This window comes from Pseudoliparis swirei, chromosome 6 (assembly GCF_029220125.1).
Source record: "Pseudoliparis swirei isolate HS2019 ecotype Mariana Trench chromosome 6, NWPU_hadal_v1, whole genome shotgun sequence".
In the NCBI taxonomy this organism is placed as follows: Eukaryota; Metazoa; Chordata; class Actinopteri; order Perciformes; family Liparidae; genus Pseudoliparis; species Pseudoliparis swirei.
Genome location: NC_079393.1, coordinates 11,262,181 through 11,275,703, shown reverse-complemented (window position 1 = coordinate 11,275,703; position 13,523 = coordinate 11,262,181). Strand labels below are relative to the sequence as shown.

At 40.3% G+C, this 13,523-nt stretch overlaps 1 protein-coding gene across 3 annotated transcripts; it reads left to right on the top strand.

The window, feature by feature from the left end:
• The first annotated feature begins 1,249 nt into the window (after positions 1–1,249).
• On the top strand, positions 1,250–13,406 carry pgghg (protein-glucosylgalactosylhydroxylysine glucosidase). Of its 3 annotated transcripts, none has more exons than XM_056417566.1 (14): positions 1,250–1,417; positions 2,019–2,293; positions 2,371–2,581; positions 2,675–3,110; positions 3,209–3,328; positions 4,348–4,479; positions 4,561–4,672; positions 10,714–10,786; positions 10,866–11,002; positions 11,091–11,224; positions 11,722–11,817; positions 11,906–12,003; positions 12,088–12,311; positions 13,077–13,406. In XM_056417566.1, exons 2-14 carry the CDS (start codon positions 2,050–2,052, stop codon positions 13,151–13,153), a joined length of 2,094 nt encoding a protein of 697 aa, XP_056273541.1. In that variant the 5' UTR covers positions 1,250–1,417; positions 2,019–2,049; the 3' UTR covers positions 13,154–13,406. The 3 variants fall into 3 exon arrangements, with proteins under 3 accessions (XP_056273541.1, XP_056273540.1, XP_056273539.1); XM_056417565.1 differs by having other exon boundaries at positions 1,974–2,293; XM_056417564.1 differs by having other exon boundaries at positions 1,250–2,293.
• Positions 13,407–13,523: the final 117 nt, after the last annotated feature.

Here is a 13,523-nt window from a genome sequence, read left to right as displayed (position 1 = left end):
GTACTGACAACAAGCTGCGCTCCTAATAAGGAAGGGCAGGCTGGCCGAGGCACTCTCTCTGTAAATATCCCTCAGGTCTGAGAAAGACAGAGGAAGGGAGCTGGGGAGGAAGAGGGAAGCGGATGGATTGCAGCCTTATATGGACAAAGCACTTCTTTTCTCAGGGTTTGTGGCTCTGACCCGGCATGTTGCCAGATGTTCCACAAACGGCCCCTCAGCGCAACCAGGTGGTGCAGCTGATGAAATGCTCCAGCTGAGCTTGAGGTGAGGCAGAATGATATGGTGGAAAGGAGATTTTGTTAGGTGGCAGAGGTGTACATGTATGTATCCTGATTAAACAATTACAAATATCAATATATGTTTGTAGACCCCCCCCCCCCATTAAGATATGCTGCCTATTGGCGTTAAAATATTGTGGAACATGAGTAGAGCATTGATATTACATTCCAGCAGGTGGCATAAGAAGACTAAAAAATATTTTAAAATCCAACAATTCAGACATTTCAAATAAGCCTCTGGATAACATATAATTAGATAATTCAGAATTCATGCAGGTTGTTTTTACTAAGTTCCCAGATCTCTTAACAGGCTGGGCTGTGGCTTTTAGCCAATACAAAATAAAAATAATTTCCTTTTTGCCTTTATTAGATGACAACAGTAGATGAAGGACATGCAGCAAAGGACCCTGGCTCAATGCAAAGAGGATGTTGCATTTCATGGTTGGCAAATGATCGTGTAAATTGTTTGGGTGAGGACTAAAATAAAAGAGCTAAGAGCAAAAAAGGTAAAGTAAAAGGGGAGTTTAGAGCGACCCGTAAGCGGAGTGGAGATGACATGACTTAGTTTGGAGAGAGTGACGTGATACTTCTTGGAAGAGATGGGATGGAAATGTAAACACTTCAACAGTGACGTACAGAGTATTTTTACAGTCTCAGCCAAGTGGTCCTGATGCTTTAACTGTGAATATGTACACATATGTGGCAGCCAGCTGTAACAAGACGGACCTACTGTAACTTCAGTGTATATGATTATGGTTAAGAGATGTTTCTTGAAGCTGGGAGTTGACATCATACACACAAACATTTACTAAAAATCTAATCAGCATTTTCAATCTGGTGATGATTTCCCTGTTGATCCAGTGAAAGCTGCACATCTGGGTTCAGACAGTCTGCCTCATCCTCTCCATGACCTCCACTCCATGTTTTCCAGCAGACCCAGAATCATGCGCAGGTTTTCTTTGCAGCTCAGAGGGCTACATGGCCTCCTCCTGCAGCGCAAAATACGACACTAACTTGGATCAACAACTTTTGAGTCCTTTGCCCTCAGTAGACATGGACGATAAAAGGAATTGCAGAACATGAGCTCTTTTTTTGTCGGTTAAACACGTTAGGAAGGAGCGGTTTGGGACTTTCTGCAGGTTTTATCTTCAATTTGCTTCTTCAGCATTCCTTTGTGTCGCTTCTTTTTGTCGACTGTGTGTTGAAAGGACTTATCCTTTATTTTGATTTTAAATGCAGCAACTCCGGCTAACTTCAGCAGTGGTGTAGTTTAATCTCTGAGATTATATGTTTATTTAGTTTCCTTCACAGTAATTAATACTAATAATCTTATTACTACTGAGGGGTTTGAGTGTGTTTTTGTTGAGTTGGATGAGGGGTTATTTTACTGGTAATTGCTTCATGATTTCTTAGGATGACACGTGTCTTGTGACACAAAAGTGTCAAAGTACACAATCTACAAATAGCCTCTGCAGGCATGAACCTGTGGAAAGTGTGTGTGTGTGTGTGTGTGTGTGTGTGTTCGTGTGTTTGTGTGTGTGTGATTCCACAGTAAAAGTTGCCAGCAGGTCTTATTGAGATATTTTAGTTGCATAATATTACAACATAAATACATAACCATTATAATCTCATCGACGGAGTTTATTTTTCTCATAGTCAGACCATGCTAACTAAAATAATTATTCATTGTTGAAGAACTGGGATCCTCTCAACGAACCCAGACTGCATTTGTGAAACCAGATTCCCGACTGGACACCCCCTCGTCATCACCATGTCCTATGATGAAGACCCTTACATCTTCTCCACTGACACGCTACCCAGTGACCGCCGCTTCCTCCCTCCACTAGCCAACGGGCTACTGGGATGGAGGGTGTACAACAAAACCATGCACATGGGTGGTGTGTACAATGGGGAGGGTGGAGGTTGTCACCGAGCAGATGTCCCCTGTCCTCTTGCTGTGAAGGTCGAGATGGACGAACCAGCCCAGCACACCTACAGCCTGGACACCCACACCGGTAGTCCCTGATTGCAGGCATCTGTGTTTTTTATTAATATTTATTATCACGACTAATTGTTTAAATTTCTCATCCAGGCATTTTCACCCACAGCCTGAGCTCATCAAGTGTAACGGTCTCACAGTCTCTGTACTCACACCGACACTACCCCAACCTGATGGTGATGGAGGTCCTGTTGGTGCGTCAGGTGACCTCAGAGGAGCCAGTCGCTGTGAATCTGGTCAGTTCATTCACACCTCAAAGCAAAGACATTGTTTTTGAGTCTTGTCCTGATTACAAAGGAGGGAGGTAGGGTTCACAAAAACATGTGTAAAATGCACATTTTTGACTACAGTATGAATATGATATCTGACAGAGAGTCTACTTCCCACTCTCCCTCAGTCACATCCAAGGAAAGGTCACCACGGCTGAGTTCCCGGGAGGTTCCTGTCCCACAGTGCACCTTATCTGGACCCCCATACCCCCCACTCTGACACTGCTTCCAGAACAGAGCCAGGCCCGCTGGGGCTTCATCCTGGTTGTCGCCAACAGTTTAGACACAGCGGAGGCCAACTATGACGAGGGCCTGAATCTGTTAGCAACTGGTGACCTGCGTCCCTCTCACGAGAAGGCCTGGAAAGAGCTGTGGCTGCAGAGCAAGGTGGAGGTGGCCGGGTCAGAGAGCCTGTGCAAGGCTCTGATAGGCTGCATGTTTTACCTCCTTAGCGCCTTCCCCTCCATACATGACACATCCAGCTCTTTCAGTGGAGTCAGCCCGGGCGGACTGTCTAATGGTGGGGATGGTCAGGACTACTGGGGCCACGTTTTCTGGGACCAGGTAAGGCCGGTGTCAGTTGATGGCTAGCTATGGTATTTACTTGCTGCTTGTTTGGGTTGTAGGATGTATCACACAATGATCCCACCTTCCTGTGACAGGACATTTGGATGTATCCTGGCATAGCCCTCTTCTATCCCACGCTAGCCCGATCTGTGCTGGAGTACAGGGTGGGGACTATAGATGGGGCAAAAGACAATGCCCAAAAGCAGGGCTTCAAGGTATGATCGTCGGTGGGATACTCAGGTGCAACATCATAGCTCTTCTACCCTCACTGATAATGTCAACTATGAAGTGAGTTAAACACATTCTGGACAAAGTTGAAGACAAAAGTTGTTCTTTGTCGCTTTTATTACTGGGAGCAGTTGTGAAACAGAGAAAACCTTCGGAGAGCACATGATAAACTCAATGATAATGATAACAACTCAGTATACAGTACACACAAGTGAGAGCATGTGTGTTGTAACAATTCATTTGTATAGAAGCAGAACCAGGAGGAGGTTAGCTGAGTTTAGCAGCTTTGTTTGCTGTAAGACTGGAAGCAAAGGAACTGGAAGGAAAGAGCTAGCCCGGCTCTCTTTTTGGATTCCTGTTTGTGTACAGATTAAACAAATAAGATGCAACACGTTAAAATGTATAGATGTATGCATGCATTTTATTACCTTATTGTTCAGATCCATACTAGCTTCAAATCTTTATTCTAGGCGAAACTAATAGACTTCTAGCTCTGTTTTTAAAATGATCATAGCCTACTGACATTAGAGTTTTATCCATCTTCTAATCCAAATCTCTGCAAAAAAAGTGTATTTTACCCAAATTGTAAACATAACAAATAAAGTATTAAAAAATATAACAAGCTACATTACATCGACAGTTAGCCCAACAGTAATTCAACATTTACATTACATTTTTCGAGAATGTTGTAATAGCAACACTTTATCCTCAAACAGCTAGCTTGATAAGCCCTGACCTGATCACGGAAAAGTATATTTAATAGATAGAACAATAGTCAACAGTATCTGCAGATAATAACAAACGAGAGTGTTCTATTTGATATCATAGCAGTGTCAGTTAAACTTCTGAGGGACTGATGCAGCTACCACCAACTGGTGTTAACAGTGTTGTATATAATTTAGGGACGATACTGTTACTCTTTTTGTTGAGTGCTCTTGTTCTACATTTGAACAATAACCATGAAACCGAGTCTGAGTCTTCTAAAGAAAAGATGTTCTCTTCACAGGGACTGAAGTTCCCGTGGGAGAGCGCTGTGTCGGGGAGGGAGGTGTGTCCAGAGGACATTTATGGACAACAAGAGATTCACATAAATGGAGACGTCACCCTGGCTTTCCAACACTATCTCTACCTCACTGAGGTATACTCTTCTATCCCCACTCATCACCACTGAGTCTCAGCCTGGCCTGTGTGAGGTTATTCACTGAGGCCTTCGTTGCAGGATCTGTCCATGTTCACAGAGGGCAAGGGCAGCGAGGTGATCTACGGTGTGGCAGACTACTGGGTTTCCAGAGCGTCCTGGAGCCCTGAGGACCAGAAGTATCATCTCTTAGGTAAAAATAACACAATTATATATATTATTATATAAAATAAATGTAGCTTCACATGATTAACAGGCTAATTATTTAATAGAGCTGAATTAAAGACGTATGACGTCTCGTCTACTACTGAAAAACTCACAAATCGCAGAAAACGTAACAAAGTAGATACATTTTTTCTATTGCTATTCTTATGTCTGATTATTTTCTATTTTTCTATTTCCATATGGATACATGTTATCTTCCTGAGAAGATGATATACATACATGTTTGTGTGGCTATCCTGGAAACATAACTATACGAATTGCATGTCATCTTCATTATGTATATTACATAGTATTGGATGCACTCTTTTTTCTCTCCTCTCAGATGAATTTTCATCTTCTCTCTCTCTCTTACATTAACTCTGCTTTCTCCCCGAGTCCTTTTTCCGACTCAATCATAGGGGGGGATAGTATCGTTGGGTTTTTCCGACACCGCTAAAAGGGGTTTTAAAACGATACCCCGTGCCTAAACGGTGCCCAATCAGAGGACTTATTAAGACACGTATACTTTAAAGTTTGCCTTTAGAGCAGTCAGAGTTCCACTATAATGACTAGTTTATTTTTTCGTCAGATTATATTCCACGTGACAAGAACACCGGTAAGACACGTGACAAAGGAATCAACCGTGCTCGTAGGACAAACCAAGTAGTCAGACGAGTATAGCGCTGGCCCGTCAGGCTATCAGCCAGCACACGGTCTTTATCACGACACATGCCAGTCGCAACACTAAGTAAGCAGCGCCTCGCGTGGTGTCTCAACACAAGCTCACGCAATCAGTGTGTGGTCAACTCAGCCGTTAGGTCCAGCTTCGCGCTCAGCACCGTTTTCATTGCTAAAAACGGGCTGCTTGCCACACAACGCGGTGCAAGTCATAAACAGACTCACCTTATTCGTATCTGTGCTCCCGACACCAGCCACACTAGAGCGACGGCCTCACGATCGCCAAGCGCCGTTTGAAATTAGAGACACCGAATCGCACAGCACAGCAATATATTTGAGGGTCGCATTACATAACGCCGATACACAAGATCGGAACTGAGCCTAACCACAAATCGTTTGTATGCGACGATGATGTCGGTTTTGATAAAGTTTGATTTTCAGGCGAAAAGATCGTTTGACATCTGCTTGAACAAAACAAAGACCAACCCATTATGCCAGCTGAAGATTCAAACAAGATATAATTAGAGTCAAGATGTCCTGACAACAGGAAAATTAGAGATTTGATTTCCCACAATATTCTTTATTGAGATATTTGTTGAATGTTCTGGCATTACAGTTTTGTCAATCATTTTGAAATGTTTAGAAGAAAAAACCTGTATACTTTCAATAACCAGTCAAAAAATTCCATAAAACCCCAATCAGACAGGAGAAAATTTTTTTAGAAAGATGTCAATTTTCAAGATCATCAATTGTTCATTCATCCTGAATCCGTCGTTTTTAGCATTATACGTTTTTTTTATCTTTTAACCCATTCAATGTTTTTCAAACGGTCATTTTTTATTTGTTCTTCCTAAATGTTCAGGCATCAGACTGCTCTATCTATGCCAGACAATCATTCATTCACCTGTCCACATTTCCAGATAAAATAAATGTGACCAGAAATCTTCCTTCAAATTTTATTCAGAATCCTTTGGTCCCGGAATTTCCTTTTTCATTAATTGCAGTATTTATCTTTATTCACAATTTATCTATTGCTCATATCACCTGGGTTCTGATATCTCAGACTTCAATCATTCCAGACCTGGAAACATTGAATGAGACCCATTTTCTTTCATTTATTTCAAAATACTCAAAAAAAAACATATTATAGAGAATTCGGTCATTTTAAGTTCTTTGTTTTCTTTCACTCTTTTTTTCATATAAGATTTCATATTTTTTTTCCCCATAAAATGTGTCAGAAATCCATGCAACAGGCCTTGGAAAATGACGTATATTTCATCAATTTGAGAGAGCTTATATAACAATTGAAATCTTATTTAAAAGTATCATTTAATTTTTTTAAAATTTGCAAAAATTCACTCTTTGTGAAATGAACATAGATTTTTATTTAAAAATGAATAAATTTATAATCAATTGTGAATAAACACACACACACACACACACACACCACACACACACACACACACACACACACACAGACACACACACACACACACACAGACACACAACTACAGACACACACACACAGACACACACAGACACACACACACACACACAGACACACACACACACACACAGACACACAGACACACACACACATGACCACACATCACACAACACACACGCACACACACGACACACACACACACATACACGACAGCACACACACAACACACATACACACACAACACATCACACAGACACACACACACACACACACAGCACACACCACACACCACACACTCACACTCACCCACAGACATACACCCTACTGATTTATATTACACATATTATATTTACCTAAATATTGGGCACTTGAGCCAGACAGAAATACAGAAAAATTTTCACAAGAGAGAATTTGTCACACATACCACCAACCTACAAACAGTCTTACTTAAAACTTGTTTAAAGAATTTGTCATACTTCAACCATCTTTAAACAAATCTTTTTCTGCAGATCCAAGTGGGAGGTCCAATTCAAGTAAGGGTCTCTTGCATGTGTGGGGTGTGTGCAAGGCGTATGTTGTTCTGTGTGTGTATGTTGTGTGTGCATGTATGTGTGCAGTGTGTGTGTGTGTGTGTCTGTCTGTGTGTGTGTGTGTGTGTGTCTGTGTGTGTGAGTGTTGTGTGTGTGTGTGTCATGTGTAGTGTGTGTTGTGTGTGTGTATGTGATGTGTTGTGTGCAGTGTGTGTGTCGTGTGTGTGTGTGTTGTGTTGTTATGTGTGTTTATGTGTGAAAGTGCAAAGTATGGTGTGTTGTTAACAATTGTGTATTATCCTGTTTTGCAAATAATTTCTGTCTCCATAGTGTGTTAGTATCAAGTATTAAGTAAAACATAATTGTATGTAAACATTTAGACTATTTTCATTTTAACATCTATCTGTGTGTGTGTGAATTTAATGATTCTGGAGGAAACACTGATCCTGGACATTTCTGTTCTGTGTGATGGCATTATGGACCGCAACATATAGGAAACATAGAGAAAAAGATTGAACAATTTAAACGATTTTGACATTTACTACATTATCATTTAATTTGGGTCCAGAGTTGTCCGTAGATGTGTCTGATTCCCAGGATAATGGAAGTCTGGATTGTAAGATACATTGCTGAGTACTGGGGCAATGTAAAGATATAGGACATTATTCATAAACATGAACAAAACACATTTTGAAACAAAGGCAATGGATTCGATTATTAAAATAACTTTAAACATTAACGTAGATATGTCAATTATCTCCGATATGGTCATAAATGACCCTGAACGATGAAATAAGTCACAATTGGGAAACATAATAGACATTTAGCATGGAATAAGTAAACGGCAAAGAAATAAAAAAGCTCTTCTAGCAACATGAATGAAATGATGAAAAAGATTGACAGTCAAAATGATTTTTTTTTTTAAAATTTTGGATTTTTTGCTTGAAATAAGAGGATTATTCTGAAGAGATAATAATGAATTGGATAATGGAAGTCTCGATTGTCGTAGTGACAGCTGGGGAAACCAAAGATAGATAAAGAATAAGAAAAGACATGAAATAAATTTAGAACTTAAATGAAATATCGCTTTAATTTATGAATTAATAGTTTTAATTTCAGATATGTCAATTTGTTTATGAATGAAATTTGACTGTCTTGAAACATTTAATATCTGTCAATTGGGGAATCCTATTGTCAGGATTTATATGAATGATTTTTAATATATAAAAGATTTTTTTAATATACAAAATTCATTGTTTATTTTTATAAATTTATAACAGTTTTTATAATATCATAATCTCAGCTAAAGATCTAAAATCAGTTTCAAAATCAAATCAGTTAATTGTTTTATACATATTTTAGATGTGTAAGATTTTTTATTTTAATTTTTGTGTGCGTTTGTTTTTGGACCGTGATTCTTTCCGTGTTGTGATGTATACGGGCCTCCGTGATGCACGTGAATCCGTCCACTTCGTCCCGTCCCTCCCTCGATCGAATGCGTTCGCTCGATCGATCAGTAACACAACACAGAGTGTCGCTAAACTAATGGTGAAACTGGCTTTCCAAGTGTCGGGAGTGTCGGCTCCGCTGACAGGAGGTGTGTGCTGGGAAGTCCCGCCCAAACCCAAAATCCAATATCACAATATCAAAATGCACTCAAATACCCATATACCTGCTTTTTTTAAAGTCCATGTGTCCGTACCGTCCATAACCATGTTGTCCCCCTAAACTCCTTCAATGGGGGGGGGGGGGGGGGCGTGACTTTTTTTTTTCGTCAGCGCCGGTTTTCGAGTGCGCGGCGCGCGCGGAGATCGATCGTCGTTAACGCGCCACGAGACAACAAAATGAATGCTGCTGTAGAGACGATCAACAATCAACAAATTGGAAGCTCATTCTGCTGTCGTTAAATGCTACAAAAAAAATTAACTAATTAATCCTAAATTTAAATCATAAGCAACGCGTTTTTTTTTTTCACAGCACTAATAAAGTTTTTTTCATATAACTTAGACTTGACTTACCTTTAGTTTTTCTTTAAGTCCCTTCAGCCGGTCCTTGAATTCATGAATTGACCATTTTTATTGTGTAAATAAACTAAAACTAAATAACTAAAAAAAAATAAACTAAACTAAACTAAACTAATAAACTAAACTAACTATGGTAGGAATCCCATCCAACAAAACCCCCACACCGGGTGACCCGGTGTGAGAGTAATCACGGTGAGGTGATTCCTCGCAACTGTCCCACCCGTTGGGAGGTCATGCGATTCATAATCATACGCATATGTCTCGCCTCCTCCTTCCTCCCGTAGGCGATTCTGAACCCACCATCTCCTGTGAGATTCTCTGCCAATTGCTTTGCTGGAAATCCCTTCAAATCACTTCTTACAGACTCTGGTCAGGGGGATGACCACTCGCAAAGTGCTTAGATGTCACGTCATCACGTGACAATGTTTCATGGTGACAGGTACAAGGGAGATCAAGGCACTGCGCGGGATGTGTATGCGTACGTAGGTGATCTGGAGTCAGTTTGTAGGATTTAGTATAAATAAATTATTTTTAAAATATTTTTTATTTATTTTCAAATGTAAATAATGTTCAAAATAATAGGATCCACCGACGAGACAAAAAATTCAACAAAAAGGCAACCTTAAAAGTAGTTAAAAGTATGCCCAAAACCGCGACCTGGCAAACCTAACGCGCACTACACTCCTCAGCCTCAAAATGAAAGGATATCGAACTTATCGTAGCTACCTGCTGAGAATACCACCACCAGAGTTTTCAGTTTTCAATTTTTTCTCAATTTTGGCGGAAAGAAGCACCGAAGCACCGAAATGTGCGTTGCCCGGGGGCCGGTTGGGTTATTGACTTGCATATTGGCACCGGGCACCGGGTACTCAAAACCCCACTATGGGTCGCCGGACCGACCTAGGACGGCTAATATATCTGCCTTGATGGATCATCGAGGTCTGGTGGTAAATTCCTTCCCCCTGACTACGCCTGTCCCTGTTGAGACTCGCACACCTGAGAGACTACCCTCCTCCTCTCCCCGCCCGCTGCCTGATGGATGATCGTGGGAGTCTCCATCGTGGAATATGCTCTACTATGACTATTCATACACTCTGTCATATTCATTGAATGTTAAACTCTAAATCTTGTCCTCTGTACACATTACATCTATTGCATCTGTCAGGCCTCTCCTGCTCTCCTTCCTTTTTCTTCCTTTTTTCCCCTGAAGTTATTTTTTTCTGTTTTCTGGTCCGGTTTGAGGTTTTGGGGCAGGGATGTCTATGTGTTGAGATTGTAGCACCCGAGAGACAAATTTGTAATGTAAAATTGGGCTATACAAATAAAAGTATTTCCCTTTTCCCTCATTCAGGTGTCATGCCACCGGATGAATATTACTACAATGTCAACAACTCTGTGTACACAAACACAGTGGCTAAATTCAGGTACTAGTATTTAAATATTTCCCTGCAGTGCATTTTAACTGGTGATTGCCAATAATACAAAAAGTTTCCCGTTTGTCAGTCTCCAGTTCGCTGTAGATTTGGCCGACCTCCTCCAACATCCGGCACCTAAGGAATGGCAGGAAGTGGCCGAACAACTCAAAATACCTTTTGACGAAGAATCCCAGTACCATCCTGAGTTCGATGGCTACATCAAAGGTTCATTTGTGTTCCTTTCGGACACAGATCTTCATAAAATATCCATGTCCATAACATGATGGCAGAATATAATCTGTACTTCTCACAGGGGATCCAGTGAAACAGGCCGACACAGTGATGTTGGGCTATCCTCTCGGACTGCCAATGTCCAAAAAGATCAGGAGAAATGACCTTGAAGCGTATGAACCAGTAACAGACCCTAACGGTCCAGCCATGACGTGGGTAAGACACGGCATGTTGTTTGTGACCTATGGATGCAAATGTTGCTCTATAGATGCTGGATGTGAACAAAGGCCATTTTAGAAGGTGACGATGTCATTGTTTATTACAAAAATAAACTGTAAAATATACTAAAATATCAAAAGTAAAAGTACTTGTTATGCAGCCGAATGACTTGTCAGCATTTTATTGTGTACGATTTATTACAAAATCTAGGGTTGTGGCTGATGGAGTTCCTTTTGTCTACTTTAGACTATTCTTGTTTTAATCTATGACAACTGTTTTTTAAACCTCATCACAGATTTTATAAAACCAAATCATGCAAAGGAACAAGTATCATAGCTGTAAGGTAAATTAGTTTAGTTTATTAGTTGCCAGTAGAACACATAATTATATGTTTTACAGCTTATCCTTGCATTAAATGTAAAAGCCTGTTGTTGCTGTTACTTCTTTATTAATAAGTGTACGTCCGTAACAATGCTTTTGCTTTCGGTTGTAAGGGCATGTTTGCGATCGGCTGGCTGGAAATGGGGGAGGCTGAGAAAGCTCAACATTTACTTGAGAAGTGCTACAAAAACATCCAGGGACCGTTCCAGGTGCCCATGTGACTCACACAACCACATAATGCCAATAAAGGCCTGTTTACTGGATATCCTGTGAATGTGTGACCACCTCTCCTCACAGGTATGGAGTGAATCATCAGATGGCTCTGGTGCAGTCAACTTTCTCACAGGGATGGGGGGCTTCCTGCAAGCTGTGCTGTTTGGGTATCCCGGATTTAGGTTGGTTAACGTTAACAAACTCCTCCACATGTACACAGCATGTCGGCTCTGATACGAAGATTGACATGCGGTGTTTCTTTCCAGAGTTCAGAAGGAATGCTTGGCCTTTTCCCCACTTCTTCCCAATGACATTTCTGAGCTCTCTGTCCGTGGTGTGAGCTACCTGGGCCATCAGATGGACTGGCTGCTGACGAAGGATGACGTCTGTATCATTCTGAGGGAACAGGCCGACAGTCTTGGCAACACAAAGTCCTGTAATCTGCAGGTTGTCCTGAAGGCATCAGGAACTAAAATCCCTCTCACGCCAGGTGATTTTTGTTTTTAGTACAATGTTATTCATCCTTAAATGTGGACTAAAATAATAATAAAAACACATGTAGCCTTCCAAACTACAGTAAAATATTGATATCATAATGGTTACACAATAATGATAACCGCAGGAGTACATTAGTTCATTGATGTGGCCCAGTATTTTAGTTACAAAGTAAGAGAGAGTGCAACAATGAGAAAAAAGTGTTAAACTGACGGCATGACACTAAGAAAATACTGGGATTTAGTAAGAACTTGCTCTTCAGGCACGACAGGCATGCTTTTATTGTGATGATTTTTGATATCAAAACTCCCATAATGCTGAGAAAATGAGGCCTCCAGGGTTTGTCAGTATTAGAATATGACATACCATTAGTCAGAATAAAACTATGTAATTTCCGGAAACAGTATGTTGGAGTGAATCTGGTAACTGTGATGGTGGTTGTTGCACACTGGAGGATAGGGCGCTGCCGGTTTGCAAAACAAATTCATAATCCGAAGAATTCAGTTTAATAAAGGGTGCCAATGTTATTGATAAATACACTTTATTATGGTACGTTATATATTCCCATAGAGAGAAGACTGAAAATGACTGTAAATGACGTGCATGTATTTTTCTGTGTTACTGTGTTCATGTTACATTCAGTCTCATGTGATTTTTATTTATACTGTGTTATCTTTACTTTGCTCCTTGATTTCACATCTCATATGTTTTAATGGCACTTATTATTATTAAATATACTAATATACATCTATATTTTCAGGGAAGCCGGTGACTTTTCCTCGAGAGCCCGGGTGTGTTTGTAAACTGGCTTGGGGTTATTCCTGTTGGCCTGTCTGAAACACTGACCACGACCCTCCTCATCATTTACCCGAAATCAAAAATATGTTCAGCAAGTTATTTCATATCTAAGATACTGTTAAGTTGTATGTTCCCATTTACTAAAGTATTGGCAATCTCATACAACATTTGTTAAATTCTTATAGTGTTAGTATTATAATATGCAACCGGTGTTATAAAACCATGTAGGCCTACCAATTATATTGCACTGTAAATGAATTATATTGAAATAAAACCAAACCATCAAACCCTTTGTTGTGTGAATACAAATATTGGGTCTGATTCTGTCCTGTGGTTTTGTTTACTGGATCTATGATTTCCTGTGTTTATTTTTACTGGATCTAAAATGTCCTGTGTTTTGTTTACTGGA

Coding starts and splice junctions, on each gene's coding strand:
- pgghg (XM_056417566.1), top strand. CDS start 2,050: ATGTCCTATGATGAAGACCCTTACATCTTCTCCACTGACACGCTACCC. Junction 3,329..4,347: donor CCCAAAAGCAGGGCTTCAAG/GTATGATCGTCG, acceptor TTCTCTTCACAG/GGACTGAAGTTCCCGTGGGA. Junction 11,818..11,905: donor ACATCCAGGGACCGTTCCAG/GTGCCCATGTGA, acceptor CTCTCCTCACAG/GTATGGAGTGAATCATCAGA.